General features: G+C 41.7%; 1 protein-coding gene across 1 annotated transcript in view; it reads left to right on the top strand.

Moving 5' to 3' along the window:
- The window catches only part of DSP (desmoplakin), a gene marked incomplete at both ends in the record, with an annotated part of 38236 nt that extends 15311 nt beyond the window's left edge, over positions 1–22925 (top strand). Inside the window, 19 exons of the mRNA XM_082296429.1 lie at positions 148–198; positions 1153–1314; positions 2213–2317; positions 3508–3603; positions 3814–3939; positions 4709–4861; positions 5915–6069; positions 6466–6592; positions 7131–7335; positions 7833–8050; positions 8774–8940; positions 9256–9394; positions 11351–11544; positions 12411–12573; positions 13186–13269; positions 14178–14285; positions 14926–15024; positions 15864–18155; positions 19731–22925. Coding sequence (XP_082152555.1) covers positions 148–198; positions 1153–1314; positions 2213–2317; positions 3508–3603; positions 3814–3939; positions 4709–4861; positions 5915–6069; positions 6466–6592; positions 7131–7335; positions 7833–8050; positions 8774–8940; positions 9256–9394; positions 11351–11544; positions 12411–12573; positions 13186–13269; positions 14178–14285; positions 14926–15024; positions 15864–18155; positions 19731–22925 — 7839 coding nt within the window. The remainder of the gene's footprint in view (positions 1–147; positions 199–1152; positions 1315–2212; positions 2318–3507; positions 3604–3813; positions 3940–4708; positions 4862–5914; positions 6070–6465; positions 6593–7130; positions 7336–7832; positions 8051–8773; positions 8941–9255; positions 9395–11350; positions 11545–12410; positions 12574–13185; positions 13270–14177; positions 14286–14925; positions 15025–15863; positions 18156–19730) is intronic.
- Positions 22926–27423: the final 4498 nt, after the last annotated feature.

Genomic DNA, 27423 nt, shown 5'->3' with positions numbered 1-27423 from the left:
TGGAGCAAATCTGCTGCTGACAGATGTCTCTTGCAGGCATTTGCAGGTTACCACCTGCAATTATTATGATATTGACACTGTAAAGCAAATACCAGCAAATAGGCAACTTGTAAAAGGCTCACTAAGTGTTTGCTGTCTCTGTTCCAGCGGGAGAAGGCTGCGGTTCATCAGCTGGAGGAAGAATATGAAGGCCTGCTGGTAAGCATGGGATGTGATCATTGCTGATACCCTGTTTGCTTTATTAGCGCCTACGTGATTGTCAAGGGACCCTTCAGGTTTTGGCACAGTGACAGATCCATATTTAAATAATTTTATTCAGCAGTGCTTTGTAGTTTCTGAAAGTTTCATTTTGAATCACAGACTTGAGATTAATTCATTGCCTGCTGTATAATTGACTTATTCTCACAAGAAAGTTTCTAGTTTGCACCTGGTGCAGGGAGTTGATCACTATGCTGGCAAAGAGTAGAACTGTACCTCCTTAATGGGAATAAATATAGTGATGAAATTAGGCTGTATATGAAACTTAAAAAGTTACTCAAAGGTAGGACTAGAACCAAATTCTGTGTAGGGCTGTGCATTTTCCCTGCTGTGGATCTTCATGTAAAACACAGCGAGAATCTTGTGCAAATGGTTTATTTAACCCTTGGGATCAGAATCTGATTCCTGGCAGTCTGATTTCAAGCAACAGGATGTATATTATGATGTGAAGACAAAGAATGTTTTCGTGAAGTGTCAACTGTGCAAAAGATGCTGCTGTAACATCAAGGATGGACTATGAGCAGCAAATGCAAGTAAAAGTGATGTTAAATATTCAGACATTTCTTGCACTTCCCTCCATACCTTTTTGCTTGCTTGCCTACCTGTCCGCTACATGTGTGTTTGAAGTAACTTCGAGAAGTTGCTGACATTAGGTTCCCATTGTTCTGTAAGTCCTGACATGTTGTCCACTGTCCACTGCCAGCAGGTTTCATGGTTCAATAAACCCAGGGACATCTGCTGTCCACTGCCAACAGATTTTACAGACGTGTGGGTTTCCCTGTTATTTCACTTGAAAAAAAAAAGCCATGCTGTGCTGTGCTCTTGGCTTTCCTTTCTCCACCCAACTCAGGCATTTATGTGTTTATGGCTTCTCATCTCTGTACTTCCTTGCAGAAATACTCCTTTGAGAGAATGGATCAGCTTCGCCAATTCCAGAACCTCATCCAGGCCACCAGCAGAGAGATCATGTGGATCAATGACTGTGAGGAAGAGGAGCTCCTCTACGACTGGAGTGACAGGAACACTGATATTGCTAGGAAGCAGGAGTCCTTCTCTGTAAGACAGCTCAGCCTCCCCATGCTTTCCATGGGCCCTCTTGGAACAGTCAGGGAGGAACAGCCTTTCTTGGAGACACTCATCACAGGATGTTTCTTCACTCTTTTGAAGTTCCTGGGGTTTTTTTATCAACAGTTTTCAATTAAGTACTGTGTAATAACCTTTTGAGGCAAGGCAGGACATTTTTTGGAAGATTTTGCTCCCATTCAATGAGTTGTCATGGTTTATTTTGACCTTGGAATGCGGCCTTCTTGGTACAGTCCACTATGGACCAGTGATCACATGCAGCTTGTGCTGGCATGCCAAACTAAGGGACTTGAATCAAGCAGTTTTATTTCTCCCTCTTAGGACTATGCAGGGGTCAGAGGTCCCTGTATTTGGCCCTGATTATCTCTCACCGGGAAGCAGAGCTATGCTCTCTTCCTCTGGTGGTTCTGCCAGCAGCACGTAGAGTGCATGGTCAGACATAGTTTGCCCTGCTCCTTGTCGTATGTGGGTGTGTAGGGAAATTGAGCATGTGTGTTTGTTTAACCAGCATTGGTGCTGATCACCAAATTGAAAAAGGAATGAAAGTTCACACTGTTAGGGAGGTGGGTTTTTTTTTTAGTTCAGTTGTTCTGGATGTTGCAAAATGCAGTCATTTTTGCTTCCATCATTCCTAAGAAAGGCAGAACTTTGTGTGCTTTGCTCTGTGAAGCTGCAAGCCTAGAGACTAGAATCAAGAAGATTGCACCTTCTTTGATTCTACTGTCTTCATAATTAACCAGTACACCTAATGGAAACACTATAGCGTTAGAGGGGATAATTTTACATTGTTACAGCTATCTGGGAATTTAATCAAATCATCCTGTGCAGTGTACCTTTGGAGCTTGTTTAATGCTGTGTTTTGGTTGTTTAGAAACGTATGAGTGAACTGGAGCTTAAAGAAAAAGAACTCAACAAGCTAAAGCAAGAAAGTGACCAGCTGGTGCTCAATCAGCACCCTGCTTCAGACAAAATAGAGGTGAGTTAGACTTAGTCTGATTTCACTTTCTCCTTTAGTTGTGACATGGGAAAGATTCTCAGTGAAAGTCCACATACAAAATGCTGTATTTTTACCCAGGAAGGGTTTGTCTGCCCAAAATTGTGTCCATTTCACACAGCCGTATGAGCTGCTCTAATAATTTTTACTACCTTCCTCTACAAACCTGGCCATTAACAACTGCATGATGATAGATGCATGTAAAAATTAATTCTGAGCTTAGGGAGTTATCTGAGTGTGTTGAAATTGCTGTATCTCGTTTGAGCTGACTACAGTGCGGTGGAATTTATGGTAGGAAGGCATGTCGTTGCTGTTCTGCTGTTTTAGAAGGCATGTTTTGATAAAAGCCACACCCTTTGTTGAGGGTTTCTGTTTAATCCAGGTGCAAATACTTTCTGCAGCTGAAATTCATAGTGCCTTTCTACAGCTTAGCCAAGACAGTTTTGCTTTCACAGCTTGATGTACACTTAATTTTTAATTAAAAAGGCTGCAACAATTTGGAAGACTTCATTTTATTAGGAAATGCTGTAGTTGTTACAGTTTTAAGAGTGCATAAGAACCCTGCAACTGAAGAAGCTAAAAGGAAAAAAAAATTAAACCTTTCTGCTTTTCAGTGTGTTTACTTTGTTAACTGTTATCATGTTGTATAAAATCCAATTTCTCCTGTAGTCAGTTTCTTTCTTAAAAGAAAGATCCTTGTAAGCTCCAGCAGTGAAGTGAAAGCTGCATGTAGTTTTTTAAAGAATATACATTATGGCTGCTTGAGTATTTTGAATCTAAAAACAACCAGCATAAAGTATCATGTTTGGAGGTGTTCCTTGAAAGAAAGAGAACATGGCAATTTGCAGCTGAAATACTTTATTTGCACTACTTTGTGTATTTCACCCCTTTTTGTTAACATACCTGGGGCTTTATGCTGATCAAACAAATTCAGGTCACGAACAGATTTATCTTTGTGTCTCACAAGCAGGTATTTAACTCATTTCAGTTAGGTGGATGCTTAGAAGTTGCAAAACCATTTGCATGAGTTACATTGTTCTGGTGTGCATGAATTTGTTTTAGCAGATTTTTTATTTGCATTTATGTGGAGCGTAGATAATTTTGGTTGAGTCTAGGTGTGGGAGAGAGATCAGTGTGGTGGCCTGAGTTGTGCATATTACTGTTTTTGTTAGGCCTACATGGATACATTGCAAACTCAGTGGAGCTGGATTCTTCAGATCACCAAATGTATTGATGTTCATCTGAAGGAGAATGCGGCTTACTTTCAGGTGAGTAGTGATGTGGAGAATTCACATTACTTTTTTTAAAAGTATGGTTCCCATCACAGATGTATCTATTGTGCATAGCACACTTGTTGCCATGTTATAAATGCTACCATTGAGCCAGAGATAAACTGGGATTTCTCATTAAAGGAGTCCATACATTTTTAGCAAACATTTTTAAGAGCTACAGCCAAATTCACAACTTTTCTCCCATAGTTCTTTGAAGAGGCCCAAGCCACAGAGTGCTACCTGAAAAACTTACAAGACTCTATCAGAAAGAAGTTCATCTGTGATAAGAGCATGTCATTGCAGACTTTGCTGGAGCAGATCAAAGAGCTGGAGGTACTGTCACACTCTCCTGATGGATTATGTTCTCCTTTTCTGGGAAATCAGCTGCCCTCTTTAGATACCAAATGTAAACCCAAGTGCACTGCAGTGTTTAAATACAGTACTGTATGAACTTGATACCACTATATTTTTAAGTCTGTAACGAGTCCAGCAAATTGCCAAGTTTCTGACATGCTAACAATTGAAAAAAAAATGAATACTTTTATGCTTAGGTGGTAGAATAGATTTTGCCTCAAAGGATAAATGCATTTGATAAATGATTCATCATGTCACTCTATCACCATAGTCTCTTTGAAAGGATATGTCAGCTTTTTTAGCTGTTTATCATGCTTATCATGAATTCAGTACTACTGTCCCAAATTGGAGAAAAAATGGTCAGTGGTGTAAAAGGCCAATTGATGAAGTTAGATTTAAAAGTGTAGTTGCTCCCTTTTTTTTTGGTTAGCATTCATTTAGTTAGATTCTTTCAGTTTATGCATGTGTTTCTTAAACACCACTTTAACCACATTGAAGATTAAAAACCTGCTATGCAAATTTTGCAAACTTTGCATCTTGCCAGAGCTGCAAAGGTACTTAGTTGGATGTTTCTCTGCTCTTTTTAAAACTGCAGTGTTACATTGTAGGCCAGTCAGTCATCCCACTGGAGCTAAAGTAAGTTTTGCCGACTATAAGCTCCACATGTATCCCTCTCTAAATAAAACAGTGGGAACTAGATGTCTTTTCTTTTTAAAATAAAATTTTAACATTCAATTAATCTTTGCAGAATGAACGAGAGAGAATTCTTGAATACAAGAGGCAAGTGCAGAGTTTGGTGAACAAATCCAAGAAGATTGTGCAGCTGAAGCCGCGTAACTCAGACTATCGAAGTAACAAGCCCATTATCCTCAAGGCTCTGTGTGACTACAAACAGGATCTGGTATTGTATCCCTTTTTGGCTGAGAATTAACATCATGTAAACTAGAACATGGCAAATTACTTAGTAAGCAAACCATTGAGCTGACAGGTGTAACCCCTTTATCTGCTTTTGATCAGCTTGAACTTCTTAACAGAAGAAATTCTGCTTTTCTTGCCATTATGAATAAACAAACTAGGTTCTGATTGGTTAATAGATGTAGTCATGATTATTATTATTAATCTATTAAATAGCATTAATACTCATATTTCAAATTAACACATAGAAGTCTTGTTGATAATAGGATTAAAATTGTTATACAGATGCTTCCCAGCATCCACACCTTTTTTTTTGGTGATTTCTCATCTTTCCAGTGTCTCTCTGGATCCTTAGGTGAACAATTCATCTAACAAAAAGTGAGGAATATGCAGCTAGCCATTGGTATTCCCACTTTTTTTCTGGATGGGATATGAAATGAATGTTGATGTTTTTCTTCCTCCTCAGTACTGGGGCTTCTTGGGTTTATTTCTGTATTTTTAACTTAACAGTAAGTTTAGATGTGCTTTCTGCTTATGTACTTTTTCCTGCACCATGGCCACACCCGTGGCTGCCTGGTGTGAGGATTTCTGGCAGTTGGAGCTGATGAATCTGGCTCTGCTGCACTCACTTCCAGTCCCTTTGCAAATAATGGATGCAGCACTGAACATCGTTGTGCCTCCAGCTCACTGGCTTAAAGCCATGCGTGGGTGCGTAGCTTACCAGCCCATGTGTCCACAGTCAATCTTTGGTGTTTGTCGGGGTAAGCCCCAGGTCTGATCATCTACAAGACTGGCAACTGCTCTGAGAATTCTGTGGCTCACACTTGGGCTTTTCTGGGTTTTCTTCACATGGAAACCAGATTCAGGGAGAAGGGGTTGATCTGTACTGATCTTTTGCCCCAGTATGAAGCTGAGATGCACACCCAGACCTGGCAGCTGGGAAGCACTCCTGTTTCTGTGACCTAGAAGTATCTTCCTTGTCTGTCTCTCCTGGAAGCCCCACCTTACTTAACTAAACATTGTTGTGCATCCCCTACAGAAAACGGTGCGCAAAGGAGATGAATGTATCTTGAAGGACAACAATGAGCGCAGCAAATGGCTGGTGACCGGCCCTGGAGGAGTGGATATGCTGGTGCCATCTGTCAGTCTTATCATCCCACCCCCCAATCCATTAGCAGTGGATCTTGCTACCAAGTGAGTTGGTGCCTGGGTTTGGACACTTGCCACGGGGATTAGAGTTCACCCACAATAGCAACCAGTCACAAAATATGTTCTGTGCTTTGATCAGAGTGCACTCCCCCTACCTGTAAGGGTGGGGGATAAAGGACTAGAACCTTGAGGAGACATGCTTCAGTGAAACTTGCTGGGATCTAGGTTGTGGTCTAAAAAGATTTAAATGTTAATGTCTGTGAGGTTTTTCTCATCTGTAATAATGAAAGTCATGTATAAATTAATTTCCAAGATTTTTTCAAGTAGAGAACGAGTCTTAGCACACTCCACATCTGGTGCGTGTTTCTTGGGATGTTTTGTGGCTGTGCTACAAGTATAGATGCATTTTGATCGTGCTTTTTTTTTTTTTTCTCATGCCAGAATTGAGCAATACTATGAAGCTATTTTAGCTTTGTGGAACCAGCTGTATATCAACATGAAGAGCCTGGTGTCCTGGCATTATTGCATGATTGACATCGAGAAAATCAGAGCCATGACTATTGCCAAGGTAAGACACCAACTGGCCTTCCCTGCAGACCAGAGACATCCATGACTTGATGTCTGCTGTCCCAAGCAGACCCTTCAGTATCCTGTGCAGATGTATGTTCAACAAAACCATGGGCCTTCCTTTTGCTGGGTTGCACAAACACTCACACGTATGGAAGTTATAATTTTGTTAAAGGAGAAACAAAATGCTTTCCTACTCAAACACAATACAGATTAGCAGGAAGATTAGCTAAAGGAATTTATTACATATTTGCTGTACCTGTTCCCGCTGTACAAGGGCATGGATAAACAGAGTAAGAGGTAGAATTTCAAACTGCTCTTAATGATGAAATGATGGTAACAAGGATAGATTAACTCTGATGGTACTCTTAGCACCATACTTTCAGAGGCAGCCTAGTTAGGATTTATTCTAAAGTGTGATTACTTTGGGTTTTTTATAGGTTTATTAGTTTGTTCCTTGATGATTAACTAGTCATAAAACTTCCCCAATTGATTTTTTTTTCTCTTTTATTTTAAAATTCCTTCCTTCCTTATTTCAGCTGAAAACAATGCGTAAGGAAGATTACCAAAAAATAATAACTGACCTGGAGATCCATTATCAAGAATTCCTCAGGAACAGCCAAGGCTCAGAGATGTTTGGTGATGAAGACAAACGAAAGATCCAGACTCAGTTCACTGATGCTCAGAAGCACTACCAAACCTTGATCATCCAACTGCCTAATCAACCACGACCGCCACAAACAGGTCTGTTGTCTTTCTGGCTCTTGCAGAGTTTGGACTGCTGAGGTTTCTTTGTTCCAGAGGTGGTGGGTGGTGCATTCTTTTTATGTGAAAATGTTCTCTTCAATGTATGAATGGGAACATGTTCAAGAACTGTTTTGCTGTCTCCCAACATAACAAAACTGGCCATGCACAGGGGAAGATTTTGTTCTTCCTTCCTTTGGTGGGAATCTGGGAATAGTCCTCCAAAATTCATGGAACTTGCTGGGAGAATGAGAGGAATTTAGTCCATCTGATACATTTTATTAGGAAGCAAAATCTCACTGTTGCATTTCAGGAAGCAAGTTTACTTTTTTGTGAAGGAGAAATTTCATTCCCTGAAACAGCTGCCTAAGGGCCCAGATCTTCTACCTGTGCTCAGTTCTACTGATCAGCTCGGTGCTTGGATGGCTTGGCCTTGGCTTCCTGCATGTGGGTGCTCAGTTCTCTGGCAGTTGATGCTTACCCAATTCATTTTACAGTGGTCCCAACTGAGAGCTGTCCCGTGGGTTCCTCAAACACCATTATCGTTAACGAGAGAAACCGAGAGCTTGAGAAGCAGGAGGCCTGGCTGCTGCTGGAGCTTCAGAAACTTCGGCGTCAGATTGAGGCTTCTGAGGTTCAGATGGTTCAAAGAGCTCCTCTTGGAGTGGATCAAGGGGCTATGCATGACTTCTCAGCCAGAATAAAGGACTTAGAGGTAACTGTGGATGTTTTACTTTGAGCATCTCTGTGCTGCAGAGCATGCTGCAGTTCTGTTTATGATCAGCTGGGAAAGACACACATCCTGTGCAGAAAATTCTCAATTGGAAGCTAATCATGATGATTTGGATTAGAATTTAGCTTCTAATTAGAAAAAGTTGATTCTTGAATTTTAGAAGTCAAATTCTGCCAGGCAAGGAATACAGAAAGACTGATATCAAGTGGCTGTGGGTTCATGTTAAGCCTCATCCAGAGCTGAGGGCCATTAAAATCCTTTTTCAAGGACTTCTCTTAACTACCTACCTGTAAAGTGCTGTCTGTGGGATACAGACTGGATACACGAGACTTACTATCCCTTTGCTAGTTCTTTAGATTTGTAGGAGACCAAGGAGAGAAGATTGGTACAAAAAGATTATAGGTTCAGCATATGAGAAATTCTTGTGAGGCAATGAAGTTGCAAAAGTCTCAAGAGCAGAAGGACCATGGCTTGTCAGAGCTGAGTTTTGGAGTGGAGATGCTCAAAAAGACATATTTTGGACAAAAGAAACTGCTCAATATTGCTTGCCTTGAAAAAAGCAAGTTCAGCCGCTGCTTCAGTCCTCAGTCAAGCTGGTTATGTAACAGCAGACTGCTTGGATAAGGAGACCAATTCCATATGTGCTGTAGAACGATCATTCAGCCAACCAAAAATGTGTAAACCAGGCATTCTGTTTTTCTTTAGGGGGTGCAGAATGACTCTCAAATAATGGCTGAAACCCTCAATAAGCATAAGGACTTGCTGCCTAACTTCAGAGGCTGTGAGAAGTATGTGTACTTGCAATCGGAGATAAATGCCCTCTTTCAAAAACTGGAAAATATCAATGGTGTTTCTGCTGGCTACTTAGACAGGTAAGTAAATTGAGGCTATAGCAATAAATATTCACTTTCTCCTCTAATCCTTAGTCCAGAAAACTGCCTTTCGTACCAGTAGTGTAAAATTACACCTTCTTCTCTGCAAATTGTGTACATGTTGATAGAAACAGATACTTACATTAATTTCCTCTCTTTTCTGGAAGACTTTAAAAAAAAGAAAGTGAGAAGAATGGGTATCACAGAAATTTCTTGTGTTACCTATTCTCTTTAGCCAATCATCTGCAATTAATTAAAAGTATCACCCTTCCTGCCTTAGTCCATAATGGATTTGTCTTGTATCATTTAATTTAGCTTGAATGCACTGAGGTGTCTGCTCCAGGTTATTCTGCAAACGGAAGATGTGATCAGAGTTTTTGAAGTCAGACTGTCTGAAGAGGAGACTGTTCCTTTGGATCTTGATAAAGTGGAGGCTTATCGGGCTTGTCTGAAGGTGAGGGGCCAAAACCCAAGGACACAGCAAAGCAAAATTCGTAGCTGCCAGCACAGATCTATTGAGCTGGGGGAAACCCTTCCAAAACGACAGGAGATGGAAATGCTGATCCTGTTGTATTTTATGTGTAGACAAACAATGTTTTGTAAATCAGGCGCAGTGTTGCTGGCTGGTCAAGGGAGGGGATTGTCCTGCTGTGCTCTGCACTGGTGCAGCCTCCCCTTGAGTTCTGTGTGCAGTTTTGGGTGCCTCAAGATAAGAAATATATGAAGTTATTAGAGAGTGTCCAAAGGAGGGCCACAAGAATGGTGAAGGGCTTTGAGGAAGCCATATGAGGAGTGGCTGGGGTCACTTGGTCTGTTCAGCCTGGAAATAGAAGACTGAGGGGAGACCTCATGGCTGCCTACAGCTTCTTCACAAGGGGAAGAGGAGGGGCAGACACTGATCTCTTCTCTGTGATGACCAGTGATAGGACCCAAGGGAACAGGAAGGAGCTGTGTCAGGGGAGGTTTAGGTTGGATATTAGGATAAGGTTCTTCATCCAGAAGTGGGCTGAGCACTGGAACATGCTCCCCAGGGAAGCGGTCACAGCACCAAGCTTGATAGAGCTCAAGAAGCATTTGGCCAACGGTCTCAGGCATGTGGTGTGACTCTTGGGGTGGCCTGTGCAAGGCCAGGAGTTGTATTCAATGATTCTTGTGGATCATTTCCAACTCAGGAAATTCGGTGATTCTATGAAATTACTGAAAGGAGTATATAGGTTATTACTTCTTCCACACCCTGGTTGTTGCTGCCCCCACAGCAAGGGCAGCTGCATGGAAAGTTTCTGTAATCCATTTGTGAACACTATTGTCTATTTGTATCACTTGTGAATGTAGATTTGAAGGCAGTACCTCCTTTCTTGCATACAGGCTTGTTAATTACCCTTGTTGTCCTCTAGGTGTAACAAGTGAATTTGAGTATTATTGTGTGTCCTGGTTTTGCTAGAATCTATGTCAAATCTTAGAGTGAAAAGTATCCAGCCTGTACAAGGGGAAAAGGGAAATAACTGCTTTGCTGAGCACAAAGTTGTCTTGCAGATCCAGTCTTTTATCTGCCTTTATCTGCCGGTCCTTTTGTGCACTGAATGCATTTGGGAGAACAAGAACTCTTTCATTGTTTTCTGTTCTTACATTTAGTAGGGGAAAAGTGTGTAGGTGGTGTAAATGGAGCACAATCTGCTTACCTTTTTATCACGTTAAATGAGAGCTGCAGTTCAGTTGCTGGGTGTTGTTCTTAGCTGGTGTAAATTTGAGCTACACCAAAAAAAAAAAAAAAAGCTTGAGCATAATCACTGAAGGTTGTAGCCATCCCTGTGTCTGGGGGATGCAAGGCAGAGCCTGTGCTGTATATTTGGTGGTGTTTGGTGATGCACAGTATGCAAGTATATGTACCTAAACAAATGTGTGTATGTGTGTAAAGAAACATCTCCCTGGAAGATGTCTATAAACTTGTAAATAGGAAAAAAAAAAAATCTGTGCAGGTTTTTAGATGTTTAAAAACTGGATATGCCAGTCCTGAGGCTCGATTCCACAGCTGTTTCAAGTGCAGAAATCTTTTGTACTTCAGTGAAATTTTCTAGTCAGTTGTTTCTAGGAACAAGCAAGATTCTTATTCTGCTCTAGTAACTGCTCTGCAGAGTTCAGAGAAACTGAAATGTTGGCTTCAGAATATGATAGCATAGACCTTAGGTTTAGAAAATTATTTAGTCTAACTTTAAACACATTTTTAAGCCAAATTGTACCAAAATAGGTGTTTCACTTTAAATAGGTTAAGTTCAGCTGACATCACTATATGTACCTTACTGAGTTAGAAACAACATCTTTAGATCCCAGCATATTGTGCATGCTGTTCAATTGGTTAAGTATCAGTATCTTCTCCAGAAAAAATTAAATGACATTTTGGTTTTTTCTCCAGAAAATGAAAGCAGACCTAAATATGAAGAAGTCACTACTGAATACCTTGGAAAATGAGCTGCAGAGAACACTTCAGATTCACTCACAGTCTTGCCAGTCATACACCCTGTATGACATGGACATTGGAAAGTACTGTGACAAAGTTACCCAGCTAATAGACCGCTGGCAGAGGGCTGATAAGCAGATAGATAACAGGTTTGTTCATATTTTTGTAGAGTTTTCCTTATTGCTATTGCTACCAAGAACATCTTAGCAGTGAGTCTAAAAGAACTGTTGTGCACTAATCTTTGCTTCCAAAGGACAAATAGTGACTTCAGGGCAATAAGACTTGAGCAATTGTGAATAGGTTGAACATACTTCAAAAGGAATTGTGTAAGACCAAGCAGAAAAATATAGTTAACCATGCAAATGTCTAACCTATGTGCTAAAGAGTTGTTCTGATTGTCTTTTTTTTTTTTTTTTTAATTCTTACTAATATTCTTGGATTAAATACTTCCAGTCAGCATTTTCCCCCCTCAAAAAAAGCAACCATGCTTATTCCTAAACGCCCTATAATTGAGGGTTAAAAAAGTAACACTAAGAATTAAGTAACAAAATCGAACCTAGAATCTGAATCTTGAACTAAAGGCATATTCTGATTGGGTGGGTAGGGGAAGGGTCGTGGTATGGCTTGTTTTGGTTTGCTTTATTTTGTTTTTATCTGTGGACAAAATGTAGTCCCAACTGGTTTCACTGGTTGTTCAGTGAAAACTGAGAAGAAGAGTACTGAAGTCAGCGAACTTGATTTTTATTACTGCAGTTTTATCCATCTCTCACTTTGACAGGAAGGCCCAGCCTCTGTGTATTACAGAGTTACTCAAAAGTGAGGTATTAAAAACCCATATTGTGTGACTGAGAACCAATACAATTCTCATTTAAAATTTTTGTTTAGAATCTCCTTTTCAGAGCTTCCTATAGTTTTACATTAGTTTATTTCTGTGTCTTATTTCTGAAAACTGTGTAAAGAGAGAGAAAGAGAATGCACTTTCAATTTTGACAGGTTTTTCCTTTTTTTCCCCTAGATCATGGGATTTAGAAAGGCAGATCAAACAGCTGAAAACTTACCGAGATCTCTACCAGGCTCTGTGCAAGTGGATCTGTGATGCCAAGCGTCGGCAGGATTCTATTGAGTCCATGAAGCTGTGTGATTCCAACACTATCATGAGATACCTACATGATCAGAAGGTATGTAGCACCTGAATGAGTTGTCTTCAATTATCTGGATTTTAAATTGTTTTGCTATACAGAAAATACCAGTATCAATGCAGTCTGCAATACTGTGGCCTGTTTTGAATTATAAAGTATGCAAGCTACCAAAAAACACCACATATGTAGAAGGCAGGAGGGAGGAAATATTATTGTCCTCATTACTTTCTGTCAGTACTGCAACAGATTATGATACAGATTATGAACAAGGCTGGTTTTGGCTCCTTCACATTCACTGACACTTTTACACATCAGCTTTGAATTAATTCAAGGGACTGTAAGATCGTGCAACTTATGGGACAAATTACAGCACAAAAATAAAAAGCGAGTCACTACATCTAAGCTAAAGTCAAAGAACTCTCCCTACCCAGCTCTGGGTTCAGTTGCTGGGTGTTCTCTCTGAGTACAACCTTCTCATGCCCGGAGAGCTTGCTGTTGTACAAACTGGCAGCTGCAGGTCATTTCAGGTCTCAGCCTCAGGGGCTGCAGTAGTCTCCTGCTGCAGGTGCTTTCTGATGGAGGCAGCGTGTACAGGAGGAAATACTGGTAAATCTTGCAGGAGTGTTTCATGGCTCACTTTTCTCTTGGCAGAACTTGCACAGTGAAATCTGTGGGAAGCGAGACAAAGTTGAGGAGCTTCTCAAGCATGCAGATCAGTGCTCAGCTGCAATTAAGGTACTTGGATCTCAGCATTTTTGTGGGGTGTGGTTTTTCATGGTCAGGCACATCCCATTGTCTCTGCTCTGCTGACGGGTGAAGAGTCAGCTCCCTGATGTGTGTGTACAAAAATTGGCAGGGTGAAGTACTTCTGAGTACAAAACACAATGAAAGCAATTTGTGTACTTACCACCTGAAGACTATGGGATCATGCAGCAGATACCAGTGAGAGCTTCTCTTCAGGTGAATCAAAGCCTCCTTCTAGCCAGACCAAACTTTGCAGTTCACATGTTAGACATCATAAGGAAGTCAAGAACAGTTTGGTACCTTAAAAATTAGATCTGATGAGGATCTGATCTAGGAGGTAAGACAAATTCAGATTAGCAGGAGGAATGGTGTGTAACAGCCGTGAAAACCAATAGCATAGAGAGGGAATGGTTTTGTGGTCCTTGCATTTTTATGTCACCTTTATATCCGTGCTTTCTCCAGCTCAATCTTGCTCTCTGCAGCAAAGGTTTTGTTATATATGTGACATGACGTATGTGATACAAAAGAGATGCAGAGACTGTTATTTCTGATGAAATTTGGGTTGATAACAGTACTTAGACCAGTTATTCCCATGAATCTTTTTCATCTCTGAGTAGCCCATAACTTACAAAAACTTTTCTTGTTTTTGTAAAATGTTTTTTCTCCTTTTCCCTTGTCATTCTCTTTCATGAATCTCCACAGGGGTACTTTAACTCATGAGCTTCTGTTTATGACAGGATCATCTGTACATGGTCAGAAATATAAACAAGGGAAAAATGTAGCTTTTCATTAAGAAAACAAAACCAAAAAAACCCAAAACCTTGCATTTTCTGAAATAGATTACCAGAGAATTCTTTGGCAGTTTCTCAATGGGTCTTGCTTTTCCTCTTGTTTTTCAGGATTATGAACTACAGGTTGCTTCCTACAGTTCGGGATTAGAAACATTGCTCAACATACCTATCAAGAAGAGTGTGGTTCAGTCTCCTGCAGTGCTGATTCTACAAGAGGTATCTTTCTTTCCTCCCCATCAGTTTTTTGAATACATTTGTTTGTCTCTGTGAGCCCTTGTGAGTCCTACCCAGCTGTATTCTAATACCTGGCACCATCACTGGTAATGTGCGCTAAGCACGTAATACGGCACAAGGAATTAGTGCAGAACAGTCATTGTGCTGTAAAATCAGACCTGGGCTTGTTTAGGCAGTAGATTAGCCCTCAGGAATTTACCTCATTCCTGTGTACTGTCCACTGCATACATATTGTGAGAAAGGTAGATTCGTGCCCCAAGTGGTTTAGTGGCTTTCAGCCTGGGAATTAACTGCTATTAAAAATTTAACTTGGGTTACTTGTGACTGTCAGACCAGAAGAGCATGATGGACCAGGGGATGATGGCTTGAATTTAATATCACATCAGCCATGGGGAGAAAACAATCTAGAAAAACAAAATAGGTATGCATTTTTCAGAAGGAGGAATTAACACTTTTGGGGTCCTCAGAAAGTTGTGTGAATTTGTGAGGAGGAGAATTTGCTTTTTACTTTGTCAAGTGATGTGTTTGCTAAAGTAGATTGGAATCCTTTAAATGATCTGGACATAGGTACATTCATGTCTAAGTCTAGTACAAGCTGCTAACAATTCTGTTTCTTTTGAAGGCTAATGAGGCTCAGTCCCGCTATATAGAGCTTCTTACAAGATCGGGAGATTATTACAGATTCTTGAGTGAAATGTTAAAGAGCATGGAGGATTTGAAGGTATTCTAACTCTTTTATTTTCTTTAGCTTTCATTTTTATCACGGGTTAGAAAACTATCACGGATCAGAGGCAGAAAAGTATAGTGTAAAATAGCTCACAAAACTATATCCAGAACTCAGAGGTGTCCTATGAAGGAGGCATATTAGCAGTGTCACGCATCTTTTGTGAAAGAGTACAGTGTTCTGTGAAGTGACCTCCAAGGTCACATGTGAAGTGAGGTAGAGACCTGGTCTTCTTGGTAAATAAGGAGGTGCTCATCAAGGCACAACGAGTGATCCTTCCCTGCCCATCCCAGCCTTGACCTCAGTGAGAGTACATCTACCTCGGTGCTGAAAACTTGCTCTTCATGATTAAGGGCACCTCATTTCAGCCCATATTCTAGAGTGTTTCAAAAGAATCAACTCCTGTTTTGATACAGCTTAGTGAAACAGAGGGGCCTGTTTAAGAAGTTGCATATATGGAATGTGATTTTTACCCGTTAGAAAATCACGGAGGTTCTAAAGGTGACTATTTCACGCTTTCTTGGTGAACTTTTGATACACCACATTTTACTATCAGTAATGCACCTCCCTCCCCCCATCAAATATCTTTTCCCCTCTGAAAGTCATTATATGCTCATTTCTGAATAAGGTTTGAATAAATAAGGATTCCAGAATTTGTCTTGATGACATTAAATTAAAAAAGGGTTTTACCTCTCAGTGAAGCATCGAAAAAATTTATTTTTAAATTTTCAGTGTTACAAATATATATTGTATTGCATATCATTATTTTGAAGCAGTTGTCACAAGTATTTATGGGAGTTTTTCTGTTTGTTTGATTTTCTGCTACCATATTGCAGATGAAAAACACCAAAATTGAACTCCTGGAAGAAGAACTCAGGCTTGCTAGAGATTCAAATTCAGAGACAAGCAACAAACATAAATTCCTGGAGCAAAATCTGCAGAAGTACCAGATGGACATTTCTCAGCTTAAGGCAAAGCTGATGAGTTTGGAAGAAATGAAAAGACAAGCTGAAATGGATGGAAATTCTGCTAAGCAAAACCTAGACAAATGCTATGCCCAAATAAAGGATCTAAATGACAGAATAACCAGGTTGACTTATGAGACTGAAGATGAGAAAAGGAAAAGGAAGTTGCTGGAGGATAGATATGAGCAGCAGAAGAATGACTATGACCAACTGCAAAAAACGAGACAAAATGAGAAAGACAGTCTTGGTTGGCAAAAGTTAGAGTCTGAGAAGGTCATCAAGGAGAAGGAGTACGAGATAGAAAGATTAAGGGTTCTTCTTCAGGATGAAGGCACACGGAAGAGGGAGTATGAAAATGAGCTGGCTAAGGTAAGAAACCAGTTTAGCGAGGAGATGAGTAATTTAAAGAACAAGTATGAAACAGAAATTAATATTAAGAAGACAACAATCCAGCAGATAGCTGCACAGAAAGATGATGATGCAAAAGGCCTCAGAGCCCAGGTTGACAGACTGACAAGAGAGAACAGAGATCTTAAGGATGAGATTGTGAGGCTGAACGATGCCATTCTGCAAACAACAGACCAACGGCGGAGGGCAGAAGAAGATGCTCTCCAGCAGAAGGCTTGTAGTTCTGAGGTGTCACAGCAGAAGCATCAGTTAGAGCTGGAGCTGAAACAGATCATTCAGCTCCGTGGGGAAGACAACTCCAGATACAAGCAGGCTCTTGAGGAGGCTGCCTCAACTATTCAGGATAAAACTAAGGAGCTGGAAAGGCTAAAGCTTCAGCTTCAGGAAGAGGCTAAAAGCCGATGGGAACTTGAAAATGAGTTGGCTAAGGTAAGAAACAGTTATGATGAGGAAATTATTAGCTTAAAGAACAAATATGAAACTGAGATTAATATCACAAAGAACACAATTCACCAGGTCACCATGCAAAAGGAAGAGGAGACAAATAATTATAGAACACAGCTTGATAATGCCATGAGAGAAAATAGGAATTTGTGTGAGGAAATTAGGAGACTGAAGAACACAATAAGTCAGACAACAGATAATCTACGGAAAATAGAAGAGAATGCTCAGCAGCAGAAGGCAGCTGGCTCAGAGCTTTCTCAGAAGAAACAGCAGCTGGAGATTGAGCTAAAACAAGTTATTCAGAGGCACTCTGATGAAAGCATGCGGTACAAACAGTCACTTGATGATGCTTCTAAGACCATTAAGGAAAGAAACAAAGAGATTGAAAGGTTGAGAAAGTTGTTGGATGTAGAAACAAGTCAGAGGAAAGAAGTGGAGGATGAGAACAGTCAGTTGAAAAGAGTCCAGTTTGACCTGCAGAAGGCAAACACGAGTGCTACTGAGACAATTAACAAGCTGAGGATCCAAGAGCAGGAGCTGGCCAGACTGAAAATTGACTATGAAAGAGTTTCACAAGAGAAAAAAGGCAGGGATCAAGAAAGTGCAAAGTTCCAGAGCACTGTAAAAGACTTGCAGATCCAGAAACATAAGTTGGAGGAGGAACTTTGCAGACAGAACAAAAATTTAATGGAGGAGACATCCAGGAGGAAAAAACTGGAGGAGGAAATAGAAGGCATGAGGAGATCTCTGAGAGACCAGTCGGTTAAAATAACTAATCTCACACAGCAGATAGAGGAAGTATCTATTGTAAAGAAGAGGAATGAAGATGACCTTAGACACCAAAGAGAAGTATTAGATGGTCATGTGAGAGAGAAGCAAAGATACATGGAGGAGATAAGAAAATACACATCAGATATTGAGACTTTACGTCGTCAGTTGGTCCAAGAACAGGAGCAATTAAAACAGGCTCACCTACGATACGAGCACTTACAGAAAACCTCTGAGGAAAAAAGCAAAGCCTTGAATGAATGCAAAATAGAAATTGAAAGGCTTCAGTCTCTCACCGAGAACCTCACCAAGGAACACTTGTTACTGGAGGAGGAGCTGCGAAATGTTAGATTGGAGTATGATGACCTCAGAATGGTCAGAAATGAAGTTGATGAGAAAAATACCACCATTGCTGAACTAAAGAATCAGCTTCAGATGAGCAGCAAGCAAACCCTGGAACTTCAGGGGTTGATTAATGATTTACAGAAAGAAAGGGAAAAATTGAGACAGGAAATTGAAAAATTCCAAAAGCAAGCTCTAGAGGTATTCACACATATTTTGATCCCAGCTTTACTGTCTCTCAGATATATAATTAATTGCAGTGTCCATTTGAACAAATTAATTCACCCTTTGCTGTTTGAAGTCACTGTACTTGTGATTAACATCTCCTTAATGACCCTTCCTCTTGTTAATTTTTAAATAAAAATGGCAGGATTTGGCCACTTCCTTAGCCTCTTTACTCCCTGGGAGCTGTTCTAGGGAGCCATAAGCTCTCGTCACCTCGGAGAGCCTTGTCCTCAGCCCTTGCCCCAGAAGAAACCTGTGTTCTGTGCCAGTCTCCAGCAAACCATCCTAGGGAAAAATGAGAGCACCTGGAGAGTACCACTGTACTTTAACAGTTCCCTGCTGGCTGTGTGCTTCCCAGGCTATTTCAACCAGGATGGCTTAAAGCCATCCTTTGAGGTTGACCTGAGTGCTGTCACAAACTGAACTGGCTAAAAACCCCAGAACCAACAAGCTGTCAAGGTGCTGATTAGCTGGGTAAGATGTTGACTACAAGTGAGGATTGAAAGTCATGTTGTCAGCTGTACCTAAGGTACTAAAAGTCTATCTTTCATGGGCTGTTTTGGGGATTTATGTTCCTAAGTCACTAAGGGCATTTGAAAATTTTACTATTGGCCCTTATTTCTTAAACTTTAGGTGACAACATAAACAAGTTAAGCAAAACATTTTTTAATATTTTGTTCTGCCTGGTTTCCTGTACAAAGAACTGCTCTTTAAATATATACAAGTGAGCATTTGTGAAAATGTTTTTTTCCTAGACTTGTCCATTATATTTCTTTTCTTGTTTCATTTATTCAGTTTTTGTTTCCTTTATTGTTTTTCTTTCCTTTATTCTAAAAATCCTAATGCTGATTTTTAAAAAATACTAACATTTAGCATTATATAACATCTGTGCATATATATATATATACACACACATATATATATATGCTTTTATTACAAACAGATAAACTTGTATTCAGTTTAATATGGACTGCATACAAATGTGCATGCCTGTGAGTGGTTTTGCATATACATATATGAAGACATTGCGAGACTTAAAATGCAAGGCAACGCAGGTAAAATTGTTCGGAGTGACATGTGAAACTAACAGGAGAGCAAAAATTGAGTAATGTATTTCCTTTTTATCCATGTATGACCAGTCCTTAGCTGATGCAAATTACCCTGGATCAGTAGGACTGCCAGGGCATCTGCTGAGCATCAGACTATTAATGAGTCTTGAATGCTCTGTGTGTTTGTCAGTGTACTGTGAGAAGAATCACAAAGTTATAGAGAAGTCAGTCAGCCAAAGACTGAGGCTGTGGGTAACAGAATAAAGTCTCTTGAGTCTCTGGCAGTACTGCAGACACTGTAAGTGAAGGGATAATGTGCCTTCCCTGGCTTATGTATATCCATAATCTTGGGTAGAGCACTGCTGTGACTAGAGTGTTTTCCAGTGGGAGCTTGCTGCAGGTTAAATGACAGGCTGGAGAGCACTGTAGGTGGAGGGCATAACTCTAACCAGCACAAACTCTAACCATCCTTTCTTGGTTTATTTCTCCTCCACAATTGTAGGCATCCAGTAGGATTCAAGAATCCAAAAATCAGTATAGTCACATTATGCAAGAAAGAGAAACCCTGCTGATAAAAATGAGTGCTTTGGAGCAAGACAAAGCCAGGCTGCAGAGATTAGAAGAGGAACTGAACCGTTTGAAAGTTACCCTGGAGTCAGAATCACGTTTGAAGCAACGCCTGGAAAGTGAGAAGCAACAAATTCTCAATGACCTCAATCAGTGGAAGAGCCAGCACTCCCGAACAGAGGAATCCATAAGGAAGATCCAATGCGAGAGGGAGAAGAGCGAGAGGGAGAAGAACAGCCTGAGGAGTGAGATTGAAAGGCTGCAGATGGAAATCAAACGGATTGAGGAGAGATACCGGTGCAGGCTGGAAGAGACCGCTGTCAAAAACCAGTCAGAGTTGGAGTCAGAGCGTCTCAGGCTGCAAAGAGAGATTGAGAAGCTCAAGCAGCGCCCATATGGGGCTCACAGATCTACACAGACCGAGGAAGACTTCTGTATTGATGCCTCCAAGCTGGTGTTCAGTGGGCTGCGGAAGAAGATCACAGCCATGCAGCTGTATGAGTGTCAGCTGATAGACAAACTCACACTGGATAAACTGCTGAAGGGGCAGAGGTCGGTGGAAGAGGTGGCGGCTGACATTGAGCCCTACCTCAAAGGGGCAGGTGCTATTGCAGGGGTATCCCTTTCGCCCAGACAGAAGTACTCTTTTGTTGAGGCCAAACGGAATCAGCTGCTTACAGCAGAGAATGCAGTCCTGCTCCTTGAAGCCCAGGCAGCAACAGGAGGTGTGATAGACCCACATCGAAATGAGATATTAACAGTGGACAGTGCTATCGCCAGAGATCTGATTGACTTCGATGATAGAGAACAGATCTATACAGCAGAAAAGGCTATTACAGGATTTAAGGATCCTTTCTCAGGCAAAACCGTGCCAGTATCTGAAGCCATCAAGAAAAACTTGGTTGACAGAGAAACCGGGATTCGTCTGCTTGAAGCCCAGCTGGCTGTAGGAGGGATTGTTGATCCTGTCAACAGTGTTTTCCTACCAAAAGAGATAGCTTTATCTCGTGGGTTGATTGACAAAGACCTGTACAGGATGCTAAACAACTGCCAAGGCAATACAAAGAACTTCATTGATCCCACCACCAAAAAGGCAGTCACTTACATGCAGCTGAAGGAAAAATGCAGGATTGAACCACACACTGGTCTGCTCCTCCTTCCAGTGCAGAAGAGGAGTATGTCATTCCAAGGGATAAGGCAGCCTGTCTCAGCAGATGCACTGCTTGAGGCTGGAATCATTAAGGAATCAACCAGGAATGACTTGGAAAGAGGTGCAATTACAGTGGAAGAAGTGAGTGAGAGAATTATTGATTTCCTTCAGGGCTCTAGCTGTATTGCCGGTATCTACAACGAGGCAACTAAAGAGAAACTTGGCATTTACCAGGCTATGAAAATAGGTTTGGTTAGGCCGGGGACAGCCCTTGAACTCCTAGAAGCCCAGGCAGCCACAGGGTTCATAGTGGATCCTGTAAGCAACGTGAGGCTGCCTGTTGAGGAAGCTTACAAAAGAGGCCTTGTTGGAATTGAATTTAAAGAGAAACTTCTCTCTGCAGAAAGAGCAGTCACTGGGTACAAAGACCCAGAAACTGGAAACATCATTTCTCTGTTCCAAGCAATGAACAAAGAGCTCATAGAAAGAGGCCACGGCATCCGTCTGCTGGAGGCCCAGATCGCTACTGGAGGGATCATTGACCCCAAAGAGAGCTACCGCTTGCCAGTAGAGACAGCCTACAAGCGTGGCTACTTCAATGAGGAGCTCAACCAGATCCTCAGTGATCCAAGTGATGACACTAAAGGGTTCTTTGATCCCAACACAGAGGAAAACTTGACGTACTTGCAACTGAAAGATAGATGCATAAAGGATGATGCAACAGGGCTCTGCCTTCTGCCCCTGAGAGAGAAGAAGAAGGTGGTGCACACCTCACAGAAGAACACCCTTAGGAAGCGCAGGGTGGTCATTGTAGATCCAGAAACAAACCGCGAGATGTCCGTTCAGGAGGCGTACAGCAAAGGCCTCATAGATTATGACACTTACACAGAACTAGCTGAACAGGAGTGTGAGTGGGAAGAAATAACTATCACAGGATCAGATGGCAGCAGTAGAGTAGTCCTTGTCGACAGAAAAACAGGTAGCCAGTATGACATCCAAGATGCCATTGATAAAGGCCTGGTGGAGAGGAAATTCTTTGACCAGTACCGTTCTGGCAGCTTAAGCCTGACCCAGTTTGCAGACATGATTTCCTGCCGCAATGGCACTGATGAGGTGTTCCGGCATGAGTCAGTGACTCGGTCTCCCACCGTGCTGAGTGTCAGGAGTTCTTCTTCAGTGATCAGGAGCGGTTCTTTCTCAGAGACCCCAGATGAGTGCAGTCCTATTGCAGCCATATTTGACACAGAAAACTTGGAGAAAATCTCCATTTCAGAGGCTATACAGCGGGGCATCGTGGATAGCATCACCGGGCAGCGGTTACTTGAAGCCCAGGCCTGTACAGGTGGCATAATATGCCCTACCACTGGCCAGAGGCTTTCACTTCAGGAAGCCACTAGCCAAGGCATCATCGATCAGGATATGGCCACACGTCTCAAACCAGCCCAGAAGGCCTTCCTAGGGTTCGAAGGCATAAAGGGTGGACGCAAGAGGATGTCAGCAGCTGAAGCAGTGAAGGAAAAATGGCTGCCTTATGAGGCTGGGCAGCGGTTCCTTGAATTCCAGTACCTCACTGGAGGTCTCGTGGACCCGGAAGTGCGTGGAAGAATAACTACTGAAGAAGCCATTAGGAATGGATTGATTGATGGTCGCGCTGCCCAGAAATTACAAGACACCAACAGCTATCCTAAAATTCTGACCTGCCCCAAGACCAAGCTGAAAATATCCTATAAAGATGCAATGAATCGGTCAATGGTGGAAGACATCACCGGGCTTAAACTGTTGGAAGCAGCCTCCGTTTCCTCTAAAGGCATATCCAGTCCTTACAATGTCTCCTCGGCACCCGGCTCTCGCTCTGGCTCTCGCTCTGGCTCACGTTCAGGCTCACGGAGTGGGTCTAGGAGAGGAAGCTTTGATGCCTCAGCAAGCTCTTCATATTCTTACTCATACTCAACCTTCAGCAGTGGGTCTATTGGGCGCTAATAACAAGTGAGGGAATGTGTCTGCATTTTATTATCGTTTAGATTGTGGTATATTCTGTTTACTAAAAGAAAAAAAAAACACCAACAAAGTAACTCAAAGCAAAGCCTTGAAGTCTTTTCTGGGTGTGTTACCCTTTTCTTCTGAAAAAGCTGTAAAATGCTTGAATGCAAACTTATAGAATATAGATTGGGGAATGCAAAAGTAATATTTGTGAATTTTGAGTTTCGGTTCCCATTTCCTTTTAGTCTTTGGATTTTAATAGGTCTCTATGTATTTTAAATACTGTGTCATGTGCCTTCTCCTGTTATCCATAACTATCAACCTATAAGGTGATAACTGAGGTTAGAAAGTCTTGGAGTAGTTAACTTTTTTTCTACATAGACCTTTTTCAATTTGCTATTATGAAAAAAAAGATATTAACAATACGGACAGAAAATGCCCTTAATACTGGTTTAGAATCTATACCATAAACATGAAACTGTCTTTCAGATGCTCTACTTCTTTATGTTTGGCTAGCCATTTTCTGAAGCATAACTTGGTGGATGTAAAAGGCTATTATTAGGCTGGGCTTCTGTTTTACTATTAATCCATATACATTTTCTACTGTTTTGCTTTATTTCCCTGTAACGAAGAAAATAAAAAACATCTAACTGTACCATGTGAGCTATTCTGGGCAATAAACTTCTCAAGTTTTAAAGTATTTGGTGTGTACTTACTAATTTTATCTGTGGACCTTCTTGGAGGTGCAGGTTGGAGAAAGAACCATTTTTAAAAGTAGTAGATATTAGCTTTGTTGTAAAAAGTGTACAGGCACACTACTTTTCATGATGCTGAGCCATCACTTTTGTGAATGAGGACTTCCGATTCTGATTTTTCAGTAGGAAAATGAAGATATCACCAATAATGGAAGCTATGCCCTAGAAGCAGAAAGCCTGTTTTCTCAGTTGCTTATATTGATGATGATGATAGGAAGCATATTTCTTCTGCTTGTGACCCAGCTCATTGTCTCTGCAGCTACAAGGGACTGAGTCAGATTCTCCCTTATACATCCATGTAACTGGACAATGAGCAGAACTAAAAATTGGCTGGCGCAGCTGGCCAATACAGTGGCACAGGAACATCTTTCAAAACCTGAACAATTGCCTCCTCTAATGTCCTTCTGCCTCTTCTGCTGGCTCCTGAAAGCCTAGGTTGAGAAAACCACGGTAGTGTATCAGTACTTGCATGATGTCTTGCTGTCATCACTTTTATGTAGGCTGCTGGCATCTCCTGACTCCTCTTATCTGAGCTGAGAAACCAGAGCAGGACTAAATGACCACAGTATTAGAGGACACAACAGTGATATTTGACACCACTTCAGCTCTAATTAATGTTCCTTAGCCAGTGCAGATAACTGGTATACATGGAGGCTGTCCTGTCCTCTCCCCTGTGGCACACAGTGCAGATACCTGTGGGTAGGCACCATATTCTCAGCAGAGTGATTGATCACTTACAAGAATTTAATATGGCTTTACACAACGGCTAGTACAGTGCTTTAATGACAAAACTATTCGTATAATTTGCCAGTAGCTGAAATAACGTTTTCCTTTAAGTTGTTCAAAGCATATACCTGCTTTTAGCCATGTAGGAGCCCTGCTGCTATATGAATTTTAGTTGCTATAGATAGGAAGAAGCTTATGGACATAAATGTTAGACACTGTTAATAGTGCTGCCTATTTTTTTTGTAGAATATTCCTTTTCTCTGGTAAGGAATAGCACAGGTTCTGATCCTGCTGTCTCTGGATAAAGTTTACTCTCTAGCCTGAGAAGCATTTCCAGTGTTTCCTGAAGATGAGGGCTGTGTATAAAATCTCTGCCATATATAAAGTATCTTCAGTTACTGGACTAAGAAATTAATGGGACTCGTACAAGTCAGTGTTGGAAACCTCTACAGAAAGTAGGTGAGAAAGTGCATCCTGTCTTCTAGGGAATCTTCACAGCTTCAGAGATTTCTCTCTACAGCTGAGTTTATTAGCTGTATCATAGAGGAAGAGTCAATGTCTGAAACGCTGACTGCTGGGGAGAAACTACTCCGTAAAAAAAATTAAAAAGCACTGCTTTATTTAATCCCAGACTGGTTCTGCAGCTTTAAATGACTGTGGGGTTCCTGGGGTCTACAGTAAGAGTAAAGCTGGTCATTACTAAAGGAAAGTTCACTGGTGGGTGCACGCACTCCTGTGGTTTGCATGGGCTGAGAAATCCTGCAACACTCCACAGCAGGCTCAGCGTATGTTTTTTCTTCAAGGCATTCCTGGCATGTCTGATACATTGTTTAAAGCTCCATCTTTGCATACTACCTTTCTTACTGCTCAGTCAACATTTTGCCCTCTCCTAGTGACCAAAAGAGGAGATAATATCACAGAAATTATGGTGACAGTGCTTTCTCCTTTTAGTGGTTTGGTCTAAAATACTCATTACTGTTTATCTTCTGTGAGATAAGAATTAGGAGAAATGCAAAGCAGGCACCAAACTTGAAAGAATATAAAGAAGTTTATTAACAGACCTAAAAGAAGGGAAAAAAAATAAATTACACCACCTTCCTCCCTTCTCCCACTGACAATGTAAAAAGACAACCCTTAAGATGTTCAGTCTGTTTACCACTTCCATAATAACCTTGTTCTGTCCATTTAGAAAGAGAAGTCTCTTCTTGCTCATGCTATGAAAACATTATCACAACGAGACAGCCGCCCACTTCCAAATATTGTTCAGTCCATTTAGGAAGAGGAGTCTCTCTGCCTGCGTGTGAGTCCCTTCCCCCAACTTGCAGCTTTTCCCGCAACTGCTTTCGAGGGTCCACTCTTGAAGGTTTTTGGAGTACAATTTTAAGGTTGAGCTGTTCAGAAACAAAAACAGAGGCCCTTCTCCTTCCCTGGGAGCAAAGGGTCTTCCTCATTTCATTGTTAGGACTATCTCTGGGAGCATCTCTAGGAACTGAGGTTTCTCCTTTCCCATTTGGAGCAAAAGTCCTCATCTGGTCCATCTCTAGGGACTGAGGTTTTCTCCTTTCCCGTTTGGAGCAAAAGTCCTCATCTGGTTCATCTCTAGGGACTGAGGTTTTCTCCTTTCCCATTTGGAGCAAAAGTCCTCATCTGGTTCATCTCTCCCTGTCCAAACTTCTCATGAAATTACAGCTGCGTCAGCATCTGCCTATCTCAGCGCAGGTGCTTTTGCTTACGAGTTGAACACTCCACCCCCCATATCTTCATGAAATTACAACGGGATAGTCTGATATATCATAGCTTCACAACAGAATTTCAGCTTTAAGCATCTCCTCTCTCTCTTCCCTCAGGTTTTCAGCTCTTCACAGCAGTAAAAGGGTTAATCTCACCTCGGCCTTGCAGCTTTGCAGCTGGAATGTTGAATTTTCCTTATCGCAGTGGAGAGGGGGGAGAGCCGAGCTGCTCTGGCTGCCCACGGCAAGGCAGTGTGGGGGTTCCATGGCTGGAACAGGTCCATGGCTCCAGGATGGCCGTGGCCCGGCCCGGCCTGGCCCAAGCAGGGCCTGGCCGGGCCCGCTGGCCCCCACATGGGGCCCGCAGCCACCTGTGCCAGCGCCGGAAACGAGAGAGAGCTTGGAGGGGGAGTTTGCCTATTCTTAAATGTGGATCACAGAGGTGGTCACAACTTTAAGTGGCTTAGAGAATTGTCCATATTCAAACTGGCCACTGATAGGTTCTATCAGGTCCCAGAGGAAACTGTAAGCACCCCTTAGCAAGGACATCCCCTCCGGGACTATGCTTGCTAACCTATGACACTCCTTCCATACACTCCAGCAGCAGCTGCTAGTGTGAAATTAGTGGTGGCTTTACATGGCCAGAGGTGTGTGAGACCCAGGTGCCCAGGGCCCGAGTAGCAGCTGAACCCAGAGTAGGCAGCAGGTGGGGCAGGACACTGCTAATGGGGGATGCTAAAGAGATAAGTGGAGAGTTTTCTGCCACCATCAAAAGGTGCCGAGGAAGGAGGTTTGGAAGAATCTCTTTTTTCCATTTGCAGCCCTGTGGGGAGGTTAGCTGACAGAGAGAGGCATGACAGTGATGCCATGAAGACTTTAGCTTTTTCTTTTATACCCCTGTTATACCTTTTTACAGCTTCTGTATTCCTAGTGCTTTTTGCCTACATTCTTAGACTTGTTTGTTAAGCTAAGAGACTAAACATCTTAGAAGCTTCGTAGCTAGGGATCAGTGTGCCCCAGACCCCAAGGTCCTGTCCAGAACATATTCTGTAAACCAAGATAGAACTATCCAGGGGAAGGTTCCTTGGGGAGGGGGGGCTCATTTGAACCTCTCATTGGGGAATCTTTGATAGATATGCTAATTAGAAAAGCCTATAATGTTATACCCAATGTTGGGGGGACACACACACACGACACACGGAAGAAGAGAGACACAGAGACACAGGGAAAGACTCGGTGGGGTAAATCTCGATGCATATGACCTGGACGTGTACATCTAAGGATCCT

Source organism: Coloeus monedula (assembly GCF_965178545.1).
Source record: "Coloeus monedula genome assembly, chromosome: 1".
NCBI lineage: Eukaryota > Metazoa > Chordata > Aves > Passeriformes > Corvidae > Coloeus > Coloeus monedula.
Note: the sequence above shows the minus strand (reverse complement) of the source record. Positions and strands in the feature narration are given on the sequence as shown.